The 20,205-nt window shown below is 38.5% G+C and overlaps 1 protein-coding gene across 2 annotated transcripts in view; it reads right to left on the bottom strand.

Moving 5' to 3' along the window:
• Positions 1-1,264: 1,264 nt before the first annotated feature.
• ezrb (ezrin b) overlaps positions 1,265-20,205 on the bottom strand; it is a 46,256-nt gene continuing 27,315 nt past the window's right edge. For both annotated transcript variants that reach the window (XM_042503520.2, XM_088089722.1), the window contains 7 exons: positions 15,331-15,427; positions 14,626-14,789; positions 8,785-8,915; positions 7,953-8,113; positions 5,346-5,438; positions 4,715-4,975; positions 1,265-2,735 (listed from right to left, as the gene is read on the bottom strand). In XM_042503520.2, the coding sequence (XP_042359454.1) occupies positions 2,571-2,735; positions 4,715-4,975; positions 5,346-5,438; positions 7,953-8,113; positions 8,785-8,915; positions 14,626-14,789; positions 15,331-15,427 (1,072 nt within the window). In that variant the 3' untranslated portion in view covers positions 1,265-2,570. The remainder of the gene's footprint in view (positions 2,736-4,714; positions 4,976-5,345; positions 5,439-7,952; positions 8,114-8,784; positions 8,916-14,625; positions 14,790-15,330; positions 15,428-20,205) is intronic.

Below are 20,205 nucleotides of genomic sequence, written 5' to 3'. Positions count from 1 at the left end.
AACCGCATAGTATAGTATGGCAAAAAATGTCAAATTTTGACATTTCCTAAAAATGGCTGAAAATGACTTATTATAGCTTGTAGAGTCGCACCATAGCAAACAAAAGTGGAAACAAAGCCAAAAACATCATAATTTAACATGTCGAAAAAATGGCCGAAAACCGCATAGTATAGTATGGCAAAAAAGTCAAATTTTGTCAAATTTTGACATGTCCTAAAAATGGCTGAAAATGACTTATTATAGCTTGTAGAGTTGCGCTATAGAATACAAAGTTGACAACAAAGCCAAAAACATCATAATTTAGCATGTCGAAAAAATGGCCAAAAACCGCATAGTATAGTATGGCAAAAAAGTCAAATTTAGACATGTCCTAAAAATGGCTGAAAATGACTTATTATAGCTTGTAGAGTCGCACCATAGCAAACAAAAGTGGAAACAAAGCCTAAAACATCATAATTTAGCATGTCGAAAAAATGGCCAAAAACCGCATAGTATAGTATGGCAAAAAAGTCAAATTTTGACATGTCCTAAAAATGGCTGAAAATGACTTATTATAGCTTGTAGAGTCGCACCATAGCAAACAAAAGTGGAAACAAAGCCAAAAACATCATAATTTAACATGTCGAAAAAATGGCCGAAAACCGCATAGTATAGTATGGCAAAAAAGTCAAATTTTGACATGTCCTAAAAATGGCTGAAAATGACATATTATAGCTTGTAGAGTTGCGCTATAGCATACAAAGTTGACAACAAAGCAAAAAACATCATAATTTAGCATGTCGAAAAAATGGCCGAAAACCGCATAGTATAGTATGGCAAAAAAGTCAAATTTAGACATGTCCTAAAAATGGCTGAAAATGACTTATTATAGCCTGTAGAGTCGCAGCATAGCAAACAAAAGTGAAAATAAAGCCAAAAACGTCATAATTCACCTTCAACCATTGGATTGTATTGAGTTCACTGAGTTTGAGTGGACTCTTGTGCCCGATTTTAAGAACTTCGCTCAAGACCATTTTCAGATTGTTGGATGCAATGACCCAGTGACCTTGACCTTTAAACACCCAATTCTGATCAGGTCTCTCTTGAGTCCATGTGAATGTTTTTGACAAATTTAAAGAAATTGCCTCAAAGAGGTCTTGCGATATTACATAAACAGGAATGGACTGGATGATGGACGGACAGAAGGGCAGGCAGGCAACTTGAAAATATAATGCGTTTGGCCTCTGCTATCGTCGTAGCGGAGGCATATAAATCAGGCGTGTGAAATCATCGATTTTTCTTTATTGCCAATATGTTGAACACCTCATTATAAAATCCTGTTCATATACAAAGGTCAGCAGAGCTGTTTCAATTACAGTGTCAGTGGATGCTACTCTCGTCCATATCCAGAGAGAGGACAGTGAGGTGTTCTGTCTCGGTCTGTCCATTGTGACCAAGCGGTAAAAATGAAAACATTCACCTCAACCCTCATTAGGTTTACAACTAAGAGAACTAAAAGCTTCCATATTTTTTTGTGACTAATCACCTTGGATGAAAACCAACTGTCTGGGACTGATCCCTGCAGGGCGACAGCCAGAGAGAAAGGCCACTTAGGAGAATAAAAGCACACAGCACATGCTCATCTCTCATTTAACAACGACATGACACAGAACGGAAAATAAAATATATTAAACCCAAGTGTCCCAGTCAAGGTAGAGCTCTGAGGATACAGACGTTCCTCAGCATGCTGTGAATTGCACGGCAAAAAACAAACAAAAAAAAATCATAAGTACCTAGATAGCTAGCAGTCTCATTAACTGATTTAATGGCATGCAGTTTGATATATCCTACAGTAAAAAATAATAATTTACAGTAAAATCTCTTTAATTTAGTGATCTAAAGGAAAACATATGGAACATAAGACTGCTAATATTTTGGTGAATATATAAAACATATTAAATGTTTTCAATATCATTAGTAGATAGCAAAAATATACAAACCAAGATGAAATACCCTTTTGGATGTCCCATATACAGCATAAATATCAAACTAGCTATGATTTTTAACTACTGTATAACAATATTAAACATAAATGGAAGTGTTCAAATATAATGGAAAACAAAAACAAACATACATTTTCCTTCCTATACTGTTTTACCCCTTTCTGAGTGGCTGCTATAAGCGACAAACTGTCCTTTTCCTCCTATCCGACAAATGACAGACATCAAAAAGAAGTGAGGCTTTGATTACATATTATATGTGCACATCATGACGTCATAATAAAATTTGGCTAGTCCCACTACTTCGTCACACCTCTGGATAAAAACAGTGATGATTTGGTCTGAATTAGATCAAATTACACACGATCAAATACACAAATAAGATCTGAAACACTAAGAAGAGAGGTTTTGGCACTAAGTTTGCTCCGAAGGATTTGCAAAGCCCCGCACACTCACTCAAGGAGTGCGTCTTTCTGTATGTGATGCTTATACTGCTTCAGTTTAGTCTGCGGCTGATGTGAGTTTGTTTGTGTCCATGTGTGTTAGCAAAGATGTCGTGTCGCAGCCAAGGGGCCGAAGGATTTTTTTCTTTTATAAGGCCTCGTACTCGTCGATCCTCTGCTTGGTGTTGCCCTGCCTGATCTGCCGCAGGGTCTTGTATTTGTCTCGGCCACTGCGGACGTTGTCGCCGTGAAGAAGGTCGTTATGGGTGTTCTTGGATTCATCACGCGCCTGAGCCAGCTCTGTGGTCAGGGCCTGAGGGGGGGCAGAGATGGAGAGGAGGCATGAGATGGAACCACAAAACTCATACAATTCAAGCATGACATCAGAGCAGTGCCATTGTCACGGTGACGTCCCTCCATTGCGTCCAAAATCACCACCTCGTGCACTCATGCAGAGATATTCAGTAGTTCTCTCTACTGTGAGCCGGTAATACTGGACACCTGTGAATCATTATAACCTGGTGTAATCTTTTTGTTAACAGAAAGTAATGCTTATAATTCAGATAATATGATTATTTCCAATTGTGTAACATTTTAATTTAACACAACAACAAATCTGTTCCCAGTACAGATAATGGTAAGAAAGCCTCAGAGCAATTTCAAACTGGGTGTGTGGCAGTAACACAGGCAGACGTTAAGGCTGGATTCTCACCTAACCTGTTTTGTTTGGTTTACAAAAAACTCTAGTGCATTTAATTTTGGCTGGTGTGAAATCTATTAACCACCTGAACCAGAAGGTCTCCAGATGCTGTTTCAGGTCATTTGTGGTGTGAAAGCAAAGCCAGGTTTTCCCACACATTTATTTACCTGGAAAAATATTAAGTATACATACATACATTGTGTTTTTCAGTTCTCCACGCTCTCTGAGCGCAGAGCACACTCTGAGCACACACGGAGCAGATGAACATCAGTCGCAGTGAATAGGAAAATTAATCGGGATTTTGTTGGGTTTAAAAGTTTGCATTCACCACCTCTGTAGCAGCTGCTCTTCGCATCCATTGATGTGATCTCATCAGCTCTGACGGGGTCAACAGATCAATATCCATCGCGCGACTTAACGTCCACTAACAGGCTTTTTTGACATAGCGTCACCTGAATTTCTCAGTTTGAAAAGAATTCAATTTGCACGAGATGATGCAAATTTCATGCTTTTTCTGCGGTGTGAATGCACCTTAAGTGATGCAGAGCCCTGTCTTACACTCAGCACAAAGTGGCAATGCAACTGTTATCGCTAGTTTACGGCCAAAGCAGTTGTCATTTTCACTGTCGGCACCCACACTGTGTAAATTGACTTGCACCCATCTGAGCTCCCATGGCCATGAACATTGTTGGTGCACTGTTATTTAGAAGCACCAGCAGAAACCAATTGTGCCACTGACCATCGGCGGACACGCCCCCAGCGTCTCAGAGCAGAGAATGCTGTCCACCTATTTCTCAGCTAAACTGGTATGGTTTGGTTTAAATAAACTCTGGTGCATTTTGTTTTGGCTGGTGTGAAATCTGTTAACCAGCTAAACAGGAGGGTCTCAAGACTCTGCTTCAGGTCATTTGTGTACATATATATATATATATATATATATATATATATACACTGTATATGTGTGTGTGTGTGTGTGTGTGTGTACATATTGTTGTCTTAAACTTTGAAACCTGAGCAAATTGGCTTGATTTCTTTGAAAAACGTGGCAGGAAGGCAAAGATCAAGAGGAAAGTACAAAAAGTACACGAAAAAAGTACAAGAAAATTACCTGAAAAACAAACAAGGCAAACAAGTCTGCTGCTTAAAAGGGTGCTTAAAAATTAAAACTAATTCTAAATATGATGATTATATAATTTTTCTCTACCTTTTTTTTTTTTTTTAAAAAAAAAAAAAAGATTTTCTAAATCTAGTAATTTCCTGCAGTTTGTGGAACATCTACTTATTGCCTTATTTTTTACTGAATCTGCCATGTAAATAGCATGACACTCTCATTATATTACTATCCTCCAGTAATATTATGCTGTAAAATCCCTATTTCTTTTCCTGTTTCTGTCCATTTTTCACTGTTAATAAAAAATAGAAAATACACAAGCACATGCAGTAAAGCTCAGTAATGTGTGAAAAGACGATACAGTAGAAGATATCTGCCATATCACACAAGATAAACTGAATAATGTATTTGCATCTGGACGAAGACTGACTGTGTGAGGTGTTAATTTAATTTCCTCTGGTTCAGATCACACTGTCCTCACCTTCAGCTGGTTCTGGATGCGCTCGTTCTTCTGGGCCTCAGTCAAGCGATCCTCTTCTTTGCTGTGGCCGTTGATGCCCTCAGTCTGCAATTCGGCGCTGTGCGTGCTGGCATTCTCCTCGCTGTCGCTGTTCTCATCCAGGTGGTCGTACATGGGGGGAGGTGGAGGTGGCAGTGGGGGCATCATCATCGGCATCATCATCGGCACCTGCATCTGCAACTCCTCCTTGGTCTTCTCCAGATCGTCCTCGGCCTCCCTGGCCTACAATGAACAGATGAGTCAGTTTACTCTTAGTTGTCTCTATACTGAGGTAGAAGATCTGATATGTTTATTTTAGACCTCTGCATTTTACAAAATACAGAAACACAAACTTAATTTCTCTACCTTTCCAACCCACATTTGTTTCCACTTTGGTATTTTATTTGTTTGAGGTTTAAAACTACAAGCACCCAAAACAAACGGAATCCTTGTTTACAGTTTTGGCAGGTTTGAGAAGTTGTAATAGCAAAAAAAAAACATCTAAAGGGATCTAATTCTAGTCCTTGTAGGTATAATTTACTGTACTTTTCTGGTGTAAATGACAGAAGTATCTGAATGAGCCTCATTTTACTGCACACTGTCTGCAGATTACCCTCAGCTGCCATGAGTTGGCCTCCTCCTCCTTGCATCTCTTTTCCTCCTCCAGCTTGGCGATCCTTGCTGTGTGCTCTGCCAGGTCTGAAGCCTGATACAAAATAACAGGAGAATTATTTAAGATTTAATATACATGAGTACAGCAAATATAAAGGAAACAAACAGCCAGATGAAACACATACAGCACCACTTTTGGAACTGTCATATTGTTTTCATAAATCACGGATAAAACAATAAAACACAAACAGGGGTTGCCACAGCTTAACACTGCCCTTACACAGACGCTTCTGGAGGGCATGAGAAAAAAACAAACCAGCAGTCCAACATGATGGCGGGATGGTTAAATAAAACATGCATAATGATATATTGCGATGGTGATTGCATATTGTTTACAAATAATTCTTATTTTATGCAATTTCTCCATCAATGTCCAGTAAGTATCCTGAGTGCCTGTTTTCTCCTTGCATACACGAGCTACAGAAAATCTGGACGTAAATTCAATGGCAGAGGACGGCAAAAAGTTAAAATATTTCACCAAATTTTACCATCCTGCTCTTTTCCACTAAAATTTATCCAGTTTGCCGTCTGTCTCACAGATTGCACGTGAACGCAGCATAAGACAAGTGGAAATTAAGACTTGTTAATGCCACTCAGACTAAAATTTAAGAACATCTTTACAATTACCAAAACTAAAGAAAACATAACAAAACATGATCTGACGCGTTTGGATTATAAATTAACCTGCTACACAACGGCTTTACAGCATTTTCCTGTTTCTCTCCTTTGTGACCCCAAAATGAGTGTAGTAAGTCAATGTTGTGATGTCTCAACGGTCAAATAGTGCAGCACTAGATTTTAATTTAGTTTAAAAACGCAACAAGGTTTGCGAGTTGTTTTGAGATTTTTATAAAGACATTTTCAACAAAAGCCCAAACAATGTATATTTATAACTTTTCAAAAATGTTTTGTTAGTTTCAAACAATTTTCCAGACCTGAAAAACAGTTTTTCTGATTTCATTAATTTTTCCATGAATTTCATGATTTTGGGAGCCCTGTGTTACTTGCAGTGAATTGATTTTAAAAACAGCAGCTTAAGGGTTAAAATAAAATTTCTTGGCTGAACTAAGACATCACTATAAACAACAGTTTGCAAAGGCCTGATTGAAAAACTTTTTATAATCATGGCATTTTGCCCATATGTTTTAAATAACTGTGTATTGCATAGTTTAATTATCTTAGCTTTAAGAGCAGCTTTCAGTACGATCAGAAAATGAAATTAAACCAACAAAAAAAGAAAAAAAAAGGAGCCGATGCTGAGTAGAGCCTCCTGATGAAATGTAACCAGACTCCGTGCAGCCTCTGTGTTGTGGTACATTCCTTCTGACCGCCACTACAATGTGAACAGCTTGTCTTTCACCAGACTGAACTAACCGGAGGCTTGGTATTAAACGGTACACCTGCTTTAGTTGTAAAGAGACTCCAGCCTGCAGTGAAACACTTGGCAGTGAAATGGTTGTGTGAAAGGTGTTCAGCTGGAAAATTGGTCCCTCAGTGAAAACACAGGAAATGTGAACTATTATTGATAAGTTACATGCTTTCAAACATTATAACGAGACTCCTCCATGTCTTTTTCAGTCACAGTCAGTGAAGTTGCTCAGAGACACTTGCTCAAGACTCTTAATCCATTGCACAAGTCTTAATAGGGTTTAAGTATAAAGGGTGTCGCAGCAGGTGTCTGCCTGATAAAACTGTGAATGTGCAGAGGGAGCTGCAGCTTTACTGTCCAGGCTGTTAAAGTACAAGCAGGAGCAGCACACAGTCCTGTGGGTGGTCCACAGATGAGGGGCAGTTAGTCTGAAGTAATGGGGTGTGGTCCAGCTGAGTGCTACAAAGTGGTTTTGTCTGGAGCTGCTGTAACCAGGCACTGCTGAATACACCATCCTGAAATGTCCCTGGTACAGACCTGAACAGAGTACCCGCTGAGTGGGGTGAATAAGGGTTTTAATTGATCTGATCTTGCAAATAAGGTGCAAACTTTTCAGATTTTATTAATGGACATATGACCAGAGATTTGACCAGAGAGCCTTTTTTAATATCAGTTGTGCTACAAGTAAAGTATAGACCGAATCACCGTGTTTGTTTCTGCTAACTTTTCGTTAGAAAACCCTCATGTTACGTGCATAAGATGACACGGAGCTGAGCAAATTGTTAACAAATAGTTTTTCTTAAGTCACCGAGCTTTTAAGCAGAAATATTTCGTGGTGGTGTGTTCATGTGCAACTTTTTTATCTTGTTAGCACGACACTGTAGTGATTCAAGCTATAGGCAAGGCAGGTCTATTCATACAGCACATTTCAGCCACAAGGCAATTTAAAGTGCTTTACATAAATCATTAAAACATCACAAGCATCAAGACATAGTACAAAAGAACCACACCATTAAAGACTTCATTAAAGACTTACAGTGCAAGAAATGAATAAATATTTAATGCAATAAAAGGTAGCGGCAAAGAGAAAAGTTTTTCAGATTTAAAAGAACAGCAAAGAGTGTTCAAAATTGGGTTTAAGATCACTAAACAATTGAACAGTGTCATAAAAATACTGACCATCTGTTCCTGACACTTCTTCTGGTTCTCTGAACTGCGTAACAGCTCTTCTCTAGCCAGCAGGGCGGCCTGACGCTCGCACTCCATACGAGTCACCTCCTCCTCGGCTCTCCTCCGCTCCTGCTCCAGCCCCATGGCTCTCTGACACTGTTCCTGCAGATCTACAATAAAGATACGTAAGAGATATGACACAAATAGTACTACACACAGAAAAATTATGTCTTTCTTTCGATGTGAGACGATGCAACAGTTGGCCTTCTTCAGCACTGTTTCTTGGATGTTGCTTTGGTGCATCTGGGCCTCAAAGGTCAAGGGTCAGTCAGAGCTTTGCATGTCCTCCTGATCTGACTTGTATTATTCAGGCTATGAAGCCACAATCAGATGAAAATCATTAAAAACTAATTTATGAGCAGGGAACTTGTTAATCATCACTAAAGCAAAGTGATCGCATTAGCCTGATAGCTGTACTGTAAATAACCTTATCAACAACAGTGGCTTTCTAAGGTTGAACTTTAAAGAGACACTGCTGGTTTACTGCCCGTAGATGAGCAGAAAGAGGCAAAACTAGAACTAAAGAGTCAAAGCTCACAAGTAACTTTTGTTTTCCTGGTCTGGAGACTGAACAAAATATAAATAAAACACAAAACTAAGAAACCATAAAGGTGCATACTGTACAAACACATGACATAGCGTTCATCATCTATGTTGTTTGCAAAACAAGTAACCTGCTTTCATTACCTGTTAGCCTCACCTTGACCTACCTGCATGTACACACAGTCTAACTGCCTTCACACACGCACAAACACACACTTCTTCGGGTTATGTGACTCACCTCTCTCTACCCTCTTGGTCTGCTGCTCATACTGGTAGAGCCTCATCATCAGATCCTTCTTCTCTTCCTCCATCCTTTCCTTGTCTTTCTCGATCGACTCTCTCTTCTTCTTCTCATTCTCCAGCCTTGCCCTGTAGATAACACACAGCTGTCATCAGTCGACATGGTTGATGCGTAGTAAAGGGCTGACAGACAGCAGTCGGTGAGCTCACACGCATGCACGCACGTACACACACACACGCAACAAATCAGTATACCCAAGCAAGATTCAACCCATGACTGCAAAAGGTGCTCTATTAAAAAATTAAAAAATAAACATCTTTTAATAATAAATATGAATGCAGTTTTTTGGACGTAGTAGTAGTGTTTCCTCTTTTTAAAAAAACATATTTTCAGGTCAGTTTCTTTTTCCTTTTACAAACTTCTTGCAATTTGTGGGACATTTCTTGCCAAGTTGCTCATTGGTTTTTCCCCATGTTTTGGAAGAAAATTTGCTCAGGTTGCTCAAAGGGTTAAACAACTTGTAAAAGGCATCTGAACACAGCGCAAGAAAACTGATGTTGAGCCATGTTGTAAAGGGTTAAATGAAAATGCTTGAACAATTAATTGGTAATCATTACTTTTTTTTCCTTTGCTTGACTAATCAATTCATTTCAGCTCCACCAATATTCTGAAAATTTTGTTTAAAGTCTGATTCATGCACGTAACACTTAAATTAACGAAAACTGACATCCCATCTTCATGTCAACTCGCTTATCGATCAATCAACTTATTATTTCAGCTCTAGAAGAAATCAGCACAACCTCATATGTTAGAATTATTGGAACTTTTTTTTTCAAATCAATAAATTATTATTCATTTATCAAAACTACTGCTGATTTTTTGTAAATGGACCACAACTCGTTAAAAAGTAAAACTATTTAAGTAAAAATATAAAGCATTTTCTCTTTTTTACCACACATACTGCAAGCAAGGGAAGGTCTTTGTTGCTACTTTATTTGTTACTTGTTTAAAAGTCTTTTTTGCTTATTTTAAATTGTATTACACACTTAAACACTTAAAGAAGTGGTGCTGCAACAATTAGTTGATTAATCATTAACTGTTCATTTAGCTTTGAATTTATACTGATTTCCATATTAGATTCGTTTAAAAAAATGTAAAATTTAAAGTTTAGTTTTAATGTAAACTATGAAAGTAAAAGTTTTGCCAGGGAGCAAATATTACTGTTGGAGGGCCGTGATTTGCCTCACTGTCTAATTTGCACTCCCGCTTCATTACTAATTACAAGCTAATGTCTCCCTCAGGGGTTAATAATGTTTAATTAGCCATCTTAAGGGACCCATCACAAACCATGAAGTAACTTTGTCTGGACATCAGCCCAGAGTCTGTGTCTGTCACAGACCACTGTGAGCTTCTGTGTGTGAACCCTAACTCTGTCTGCTGATGGTCTAATGGTTCTATTGCTGGCATTTACTGTGTTGTCTTGCTGGCATTACATCACTGTGTTTGAACAGCTGTACGGGACAGACAGTGGGCGGACAGCTGTAGCTGAGACCAGGGTCAACATCTATTCACTTTCAGTTTAGCCAATCCAGGAAGCACATTTCCCATACTCGAGAAGCAATGCTGTGTCACTGCCCATCAAATGGAGGATTCACTTTACAAGTTGAACTGTATAAATTGTATCTGCTTTTGGTAAAGCTGGTCCAGAAAGCAAAGAAGGTCAAACTATTCATGAGTGATCTGCTGGCCTTAATCTACTTAATGGTGTTGACATTATCACATATCTAAAAACAGAAACACTCTGATCTTGAAATGTTGTTGTACTGTATGTATAGGAAATAGTGCAGCCTACATTAAAGGAAAACTCCACTAATAAAATTATGACTTGAATACCAATTAAAAGAATCAGAAGGTTTAGCTCAGTGGGGAAATCAGGTGTTTAGTGTGCCAGAGGTTGACAGTTCAATTCTTACCTGGGACAGGTCATTTTTGACTTTTATGGCATAGATAAAATACTTTATCTGAATTTTCCCTGCCGATTATCGGCATCGGCCTGACTCATATGTATATCAGTTGAGTTTTTGACGGACATCACTACCATTACTGAGCTAAAGGGAACATCGAATCCACCTGAACTATAAGGAAGTTTAGCTCAATGGGTAAATGTGGTGGTTAAAGTGCCAGAGGTTGATGGTTCAAGTTTTACCTAAAACAGATCACTTTTGACTTTTATTGCATAAATAAAATAAAATATCAGCTGATATATGTCTGCTCTGCAAATATAAGTCATCGATGACGTACCTTGCAACGAACACTTTAAACATTTAAAAAACACACAATTGTCACCGCCGTTACTGAGCTAAAGGGAACATCGAAAACTGATGAAGTGTCAGGAGGTTTAGCTCAGTGGGTAAATCCAGTGGTTAGTGTGCCAGAGGTTGGTGGTTCAAGTCCTACCTGAGACAGGTAAATTTTGAAGACTGAGCTAAACCCAAAGCAAGCATACAGCTAAGGGAAACATTAAATACATGAAGTTGGGTTGAGAGACAGGAAAGACAGTCAAGAGTCAGGCAGTAGGGGGAAACACAAGAAGTCAGATAGAGTCAGGAAAGTCTGTCAAGTTACATGCAGTTGGATTGTGAGACAGGAAGTTGAGGTGAGAAACAGGATGTTGGGTTGAGAGACAGGAAGGTTAGTCAAGTTACAACAAGTTAAGTTGAGAGACAGGAAGTTGAGTGAAGGTAAAAGGAAGCTCATACTGAATACTGAATCAGCAGAGCAGACCCATATATATGCTGATATTTTATTTTATTTATGCTATAAAACATCATTTGGCTGTAAATTCATACAGTTTAGACCATGATTGTGAAATTAAGACACATAAAGTTGAGTGAAATATCATTTTAGCTGATAAATCAGGTGAAGTGGTCCCGAAACAGGGAAAACCAGTGTCAGAAGATGCATCTGTCAAAATTGACATTGTCGAAAAAAGATATCGGCCTGACTCATATATCAGTCGCATTTTGACAGACGTCACTGCCGATACTGGTTTTACCTGTTTCGGGACCACTTCACCTCATTTTTTGTCCAAAACAATATATCACTCAACTTTACATGCCGTTTTGGGTGAAAAATCAGGTGAAGTGGTCCCGAAACAGGAAAAAACCAGTGTCAGAAGATGCATCTGTCAAAATTGACATTGTCGAAAAAAGATATCGGCCTGACTCATATATCAGTCGCATTTTGACAGACGTCACTGCCGATACTGGTTTTACCTGTTTCGGGACCACTTCACCTGATTTTTTGTCCAAAACAATATATCACTCAACTTTACATGCCGTTTTGGGGCGAAAAATCAGGTGAAGTGGCCCAAAACAGGTAAAACCAGTATCAGCAGATACATCTGTCAAAATTAATATTGTCAAAAAAAATATATCGGCCTGACTCATATATCAGTCGCATTTTGACAGACGTCACTGCTGATACTGGTTTTACCTGTTTCTGGACCACTTCACCTGATTTACCAGCCAAAACGATATATCACTTATCTTTACGTGCCTTAATTTGTTCTGCAATATCACAATCAGTGTCTAAATTGTATGAATCTACAGCCAAATTATGTTTTATAGCATAAATAAAATAAAATACCTGCTTATATATAGGTCTGCTCTGACGATTCAGTATTCAGCATGAGCTTCCTTCTACCTTCACTCAACTTCCTGTCTCTCAACTTAACTTGTTGTAACTTGACTAACCTTCCTGTCTCTCAACCCAACATCCTGTTTCTCACCTCAACTTCCTGTCTCACAATCCAACTGCATGTAACTTGACAGACTTTCCTGACTCTTTATCTAACTTCTTGTCTTTCCCCCTACTGCCTGACTCAAGATCAACTTCATGTATTTAATGTTTCCCTTAGCTGTATGCTTGCTTTGGGTTTAGCTCAGTCTTCAAAATTTACCTGTTTCAGGTAAGACTTGAACCACCAACCTCTGGCACACTAACCACCGGATTTACCCACTGAGCTAAACCTCCTGACACTTCATCAATTTTCGATGTTCCCTTTAGCTCAGTAATGGCAGTAACGTCTGTTGAAAACTCGACTGATAAATGAGTCAGGCCGATCATCAATGTAGTTCTTGGCAGGGAAAATTCAGTGTTCAGTTTATGAAAATTCAGGAGACAAGGTGACAATTGCATGTTTTTTAAAGGTTTAAAGTGTTCGCGGCAAGGTACGTCATCGATGACTTATGTAAGCAGAGCAGATAAATGAGCTGATATTTTATTTTTATTTATGCCATAAATGTCTAAAGTGTCCTGCCCCAGGTAAGACTCGAACCACCAACCTCTGGCACACTAACCAACTGATTTACCAATTGAGCTAAGCAACCTGATTTGTCATTCACTATTCTGTATTCGCTTTAGCTCAGTAATGGGCAGTAATGGGCTCAGTAAAAGTGTGTCGAAAATTCAGCTGAGATATGAGTCAGGCCAATAATCAACTAAGTTCTTGGCAGAGTAAATTCAGTGTTCATTTTATGAATTTTCAGGAGACAAGGAGACAATTGTATGCTTTTTAAATGTTTTAAGTGTTTGTTGCAAGGTATGTCATCGATGAGTTATATCAGCAGAGCAGACATATCAGCTGATATTTTATTTTATTTATGCCATAAAAGTCAAAATTCATCTGCCCCAGGTAAGACTTGAACCACTAATGTCAGGAACACTAACCACACAATTTACACGCTGAGCTAAACCTCCTGTTGGTTACATAGCTTTGATGTTCCCTTTGGCTCAGTATTGGAATGTGACGCCTGTCGAAAACTCCACTGATACATGAGTCAGGCCAATAATCAACTAAGTTCATGGCAGGGAAAATTCAGTATTCAAAAATTCAGGAGAAAAGGAGAGAATTGAGTGTTTTTTAACTGTTTTAACAGTTCGTTGCAAGGTACGTCATCAGTGACTTATATCAGTAGGTGATATTTCATTTTATCTATGCCATAAAAGTCAAACATCACCCGTCTCAAATGAGACTTGAAACCACCAGCCTCAGGCACACTAACCACGTGATGCACTCGTTGAGCTAAACCTCCTGACACTTGAAATGTGTTTGACGTTCCCTTTAACTATGTGCTAAGACAGCAACCTTCAAAAATCACCTGTCCCAGATAAGACTTGAATAAGCAACCTCAGGCACACTAACGCCTGATTTTCCCACAGAGGCAAAACTACTGACATTTTGCAAGTTTGCGATATTCCCTTTAGCTCAGTATTGGTAATGGCATCTGTCGAAAACTTGAGATTCTGTATTTCAGTTTGGGACCAGTTGGTCGATGCAAAGTGTTAATGTTCATGTTAATGTGACAAGTTTGCAAAAGTACAAGGCCCAACTTCCTGTTGGGTTTTGGGGTGTGGTTCCAAGAGGCTTTTTTGTGTGTCTGGGCATAATACATAAGTGTACTGAATGTTGTAATTGTAGGTGAAACTGGCCATTGGGGTTACACATTAGGGGTGCTGTGGAGTAATTTAGCCACGCACCTGTTTGAAACCACCAAAATACAAAATTTTCACCAGGCCAGACGTGCATACCAAGTTTCATGAGTTTTTGAGCATGTTTAGACCTCCAAAAATCAGTTTATTTGGCAGAAAAATAATAATAATTCCTTGCATTCCAAGAGGGTCCTAGGTGCTTGGGCCCTAATTTAAAAAAAAAGAATGGTTTTATCCATGTCAGATATCCAGATATAATTCTGGAGTAGTGTTACTTTTTTCTAAGTGGAAATCTAATTTTGTAAAAAAAAAAAAAAAAAAAAAAAAGAACGGGCATCTGCATACCTTTCTAACTGTTTACATTGCTTCTGCTCTCGGGCCTGGGCCTTCATCTGCTGCACCTCGATAGTGTCAGGCTTGCGGCGACGCATGTACAACTCATGGTTACCCATGCACAGCTGCAGGATGCGCTTGTTTATACGCAGTCTTGGTGCGTAAAAAACAAAGTCCTGAAATTTAGAGAAGACGACAGAGAGGAGAAGGAAAAGGAAAAGGAAGAGAAGAAAACACACACCATTCTGATTAAAGTGTTGAACTCCATGTTCATTGGGATTTGTCGATAAAAGGACAGAGTCCTGTAGTGTCTCTGAGCAGGTGCAGGGAAGCTTTTAAAATGGACAGTCAGTGATACAGAGACAGCTCCACTCATTGTGAGAGGTAAAACAGCCTGAGCTACACAGATAAGACATATAACAGTTGCTTTTGTGAGTATCTGGGGTCTATCACTAATATCTTTTCTGTGTGCTAGATCAGACAAGAGATATGTCTAATGGTTTATCTTTCCACTACAGAGAAACATGATGCCACAGGTTCAAATGGAAGCAGAGAGCTTAAGTAAAGACACACTGAAAATTAATAGGTTCTGAAAGTTTCAATTTGTGCAAAGAGGAACAAGAACTTTTAAACTGGAGAAGATTGTAAAGGTGAATTTCAGAAGAGGTATTTCTGCATGTCAGCATGTGCAAAAGCTAATGATGTATTATTACTCACTGGAGATTTTTTGTCGATGGGCTTGATGATGAACTTCTTATCGTTGAAAGAAATGTTTCTGATTTCACTCCAGGGGAAACCAATCTTTGGGGTCAATCTGAGGGAGAGAACACATAAACATGAGCATTATACTGTGATACTGTACTGCTCTATGTCTGCGGCTATATAATAATGATTTTAAGTGGCACAACCCATACTGTCATCTTTCTATATTGACCCACAACCAAAAAAAAATCATTTAAGACTACATACTATAAGCTTTTTATGATCTGCAATGGCACAATGTAAATGTTCATTGCTATGTTGACGACTAACAACTGTACATTACTGCTAGCGTCCGATGATCCAATCTGTTTAACAGAGAGTTCAACTAACACTGCCCTAAATATATTAGAATCTTGACTGTGCAGCAACTATTTGAAATCACATAAGGAAAAAAACAAAATTAAAGTTAAACATGGACTTAAAAAGCAAAAAGCTCTATTGTCATTATACACAAATGTAACTAAATTTTTTTCACCTGAGAAATATTGCAAATGTTTGTGTTTTATCAGCATTTTTCTTATGAGTAACAGGAATTTGTAAATCGTTGTCTTTTTTTCAAAAACGGCTTTCACAAACACTAACTGCCATTTTCAGCAATGATTGCAAGTGCCACCTAGCGATATAAAACGATAAAAAACACTGAACGACATTTATGTCGCTGATACCTGCTTTGCTTCAGTCTAGCGAAAAACAGACGGCTAATTTCCTCCTCTTTAGCGTTTTGAATTGTGCCTTTCCCTGGGCAATGATAAATACAATACAGTGCTACCACGCTGGCATACTGCTGCAACTGCAGTTACAAATGACACATCTGTCAATTACAAAGCTTTTTAAAAAAATGTGTTTTCCATGAATGGAGCTGTAGCAGTTTTGTCAAGAACTAGAGATGGGACACTGGAGCTGGAGACCATGTAAATACTGCAGCGCCTCTTGAAACATTTCAGTGTCTTTCTGTTCGTGCTTTATCTCCCTCCCCTATTGCCCTCTTGCTGCCTTTTCATGACCTATTATGTGTATTTAACCATTTTGTGTGATTTTTTACAGTTATGGTTACAGACTCTCCCTACACCTACCTACACTTGTATTTTGGGTGTCATTTATTTGACAAAATGCACCAACCCAAGTTAAAGATACATTTGGCCAATTTATTGTTCTTTTCTTATTGATTGTTATTGTGTACTCTTTTTGCCAAGATAATCCTGTTGTGAAAATCTAATATTGTGCAAGCCCTAGGTTCTATACAAATAAAGTTTGATACTGAAATTTCTTATCATTGGCGCAGCACCGATTGGTTGACTCATCTGTCAACAGAAAATAATCTGCAACTACTTTTATAATCAATTCGCTTCAGTTATTTATCAAGTCAAAATGTCAAATATCCTCTGGATTCAGCTTCTCAAATTAGAGAATTTGCCACTTTTCTTTGTCATATATGACAATGAATTTATTATCTTGGGGTTTTGGACTGTTGGTTGGACAAAATAAACAAACTGAATACATCACTGTAGGATATGACATTTATGAATATTTGTACAGCTTTTAAAAAACACTGTCTCACCAAAAATATTCATCGATTTATGGAGTATATACCCTTCAGATTAATATAGAAAAAAATTAGTTGCGGCCCTATTTATAGTAGTAAAGAAGATAGTTCAAGTGCTATGCAGACATAATCAAACACCAAACAATTTAATTGCAAATAACTGCTTCATACAGTTGTGTCAGAGTAAACCTGTCAGGGTGACAGTGAACATGGATTTCTGTATCCACTGTTCGAGTTTGAAGGATGAATCTGGGGTGTGGCTCGCTGTTCTATTGTGCCAGACGAACTGAACGGATGCCAATTTCATTCAGCAGAAAACAAAGTAGCACTGTAAACACTGACAAGCCGATAGTGTTGTAATCTAGAAAGGCAGCCATCCACCTCACAGCGAAACTCTGTTGTGAAACTGTACTGCCTGAACTGGAATTTCACTCAATTACTGACCCTGACACATGCTTTTGGAATTGAGAAAACAATGTGGAAGTTATCTCAGCAATCGAATATTTCTATCAGAGTCTTGCAGTTTACTTCGACGTGCTTTATCAATAGATTCATGTTTGTAGTAATGATTGTCGTAGTGATGCGGTTTTTAAAATCCTGCTGACAGCTTGCAGTGATTCAGAAAAGACACAGTGGTTGGTGAAAATGTAGCCTTTCGGTCTCGGTCTCTGGCCTTTTGTGACAAATATTACTAAAGTATGAGAATAAACTTGTAAGAAATATTAGCATTTTATAGCAATGACACGTGGCACCAATGTCAAAAATGTAAAAAAATATGCATAACAAAGGTGTTTTTCCGGTTGAGGGACTGTTGCAATCTGTTATAACCAAGTAAATATAAATTACTGAATAGCAATTATGAAAAAGCAAGAAAATATTAATTGCCAATTTGTATTTTGCAATATTGTAGTGCTGAAACTAACTTTTTTTTTCAATATTGATTATTTTCTCAATCAGTCCTTAATTGTTTGGTCTATAAAAAGCAGAATAATAGAAGAAAACATCTGAAACAATGTCCTAAAACTTAAAGTAAGTTCTTCAAATTGCTTGTTTTGCTGACTTTAAGTAAAGAAGCTATATAAATTCAGTTTACTAAAAGACCAGTAAAAGCAGCCAATCCTCACAGTTTCAGATGCTGAAACCTATCAACAGATTGCTATAAAAACTGACACTAATCAATAATCAGAATAGCTGCCAGTCTGTCAAAAAACATGAGTTAGGGCCACATGATGTTTTTTTGAGGAGTGCCAATAAGGAGAAACCGTATGAGGTCGCCCCACCCAGTGTTTTTTCAGAGCTCTCCTGCATTTTTGTGCATCCGATCTGAGCACTTCTCATTGAAAACCTTTGAACTTTTCAGGAAGGCGCTGATGGCATCACTGCTACTCCTTTAGTTACCGTCTATTCCAAGGTGCATGAAACTATCACAGCAAAGACAAAAAAGCCAATTTGTGGGGGCAGATCCGGACACTGATGCTGGTGTAGAAGTGTCTCTGTTAACGTAGCATTATGTTAGCTACTTAGCTAACACTGAAGTCAAGATATTGTTGTCATTACAACAAAACCCATGTCTACTGTATCATAAACGAAAAAACAAAGCAGCAAAATACTAAGGAGTGTAAATCATAAGTTTCATCATGATACAGTAAATAAGATTCTGTGGACGCTGATACAAAATTTGCTGATAACACAAAGTCTGCCACGATACAATTTGATTAGATTCAATTCAGGGGCCTATGATTGATATGATATGATACCAGTAACAATCCTTGTCTTTTTCTTGGCTGCTCGCCTTTATCTGCCTGGCACTAGCACTGTTTGAATGTTTGTGAAGTAGGTGATGAAAGTGGTAACACAAATGTTCCATGAAAATTTCAAAATAAAGATGTATCTTGAAGATGACTGTATCGATGTTTTCACTTTGCATTGATAATACAGGATCACTGATCACTGAATCGATGTGTTGAGATCCAGATGATGGATTGTTACATTCCTACTAGATACTGAAGTTACTACTGAGTTACAGTAAATAGTAAAAAAAAAAAAAAGTAAGAGAACATTAATGCATCTATTTTTATGCACTTCAGATGCTTAAAGGTGGTAGTTTGCATATCTGGGAAATATCGCAGCTTATCCATAAGTGCAAGACAGGTATCTGTTAAAGATACTACCAGCGGCCAGCAAGAAAGCTGTAACACAAAAGTGGCTGCAGGCAGTTCCTCTAGCAGTGACTGACTGGATAGATATTGTGAATACTATACAGAATATGGAGAGAATGACTTTCTCACTAAACCTCCGAGTGGATAAATTTTTGCAATACTGGGAAAAATGGATTGTGTCCTTGACCTCACAAGCTGATGTCTGAGCCATTATTGTATGATATCTGACATTAGAATGAATGTATAGGTGACCAACTGACTGCTTCAACATGTTCTGTTGTATATTTGGGCATTTCTATAAAAATAAAGTATTAAATTTAAAAAAAAAAGGTGGTAGTTTGCAGCAGTGTTTCACTGTAAATCCAACATCTGAATAAGTGAATCTGATGACAGGTTTTACTATATGTTTGTTTAAGGGGGGTGATATTTACGACAACACTTTGTATCAAGAAAACCTCTCTAAAACTCTCCTTTAAAAATGAGCAATAGCAGGCTGGCAGAGCAGCAGAGCCTAAGGAGTTAAGCCGGCACCAGACTGAGCCTCGGCAAAGCCTTGGCTGCAGCACTGCATTGTGGGCCAACTGCCCTCATGGGAGAGACAGTGTTGTAGGTTAGCCTCGCATTCTGAAGTGCGGCGCAGCTTGAAAAACCAGTCGGCGTAGCCATGGTTACAGCAGAGGGCACAGTGGAGGAGAGGCATTTCTTTGCTGATCCCAGCGAGAACTTAAGAAATAAGGACCTTGTGTGTTCTTTAACAATGTGTTTCTCACTCTTCTTTTCAAAGCCTCATACCACAGTTAAGATTCAAAAAGTATCTGAATGAGAGACTGGATGAACTCAACACGATAGCAGTTACAGTATTAAATCATTTAGACTTCTCGAGCTGACATAAAGCCAAGACCTGACATGCTAAACTTTACCCTGTCACTGAGTTGCTATATTCACTTCTTCCCTAGAGCAGACAAAGCAGACCACGCTGCTTTCAATAGACGCTGGCATGAAAACTGACACAGTGCGGCCAGTTCAGTATGGGAAGATCTACAATCTGGCAGCGAGCAACAGTCAGAGCAGAGTGCGACTAAAAGGATTTCCAGCATCGGGTGCAGCAACTGAGAGGCATCGGGATGA

Source organism: Plectropomus leopardus, chromosome 16 (genome assembly GCF_026936395.1).
Source record: "Plectropomus leopardus strain MGB_pleo_1.0 chromosome 16, ASM2693639v1, whole genome shotgun sequence".
NCBI lineage: Eukaryota > Metazoa > Chordata > Actinopteri > Perciformes > Serranidae > Plectropomus > Plectropomus leopardus.
This window is presented reverse-complemented; position numbering and strand designations above follow the sequence as displayed.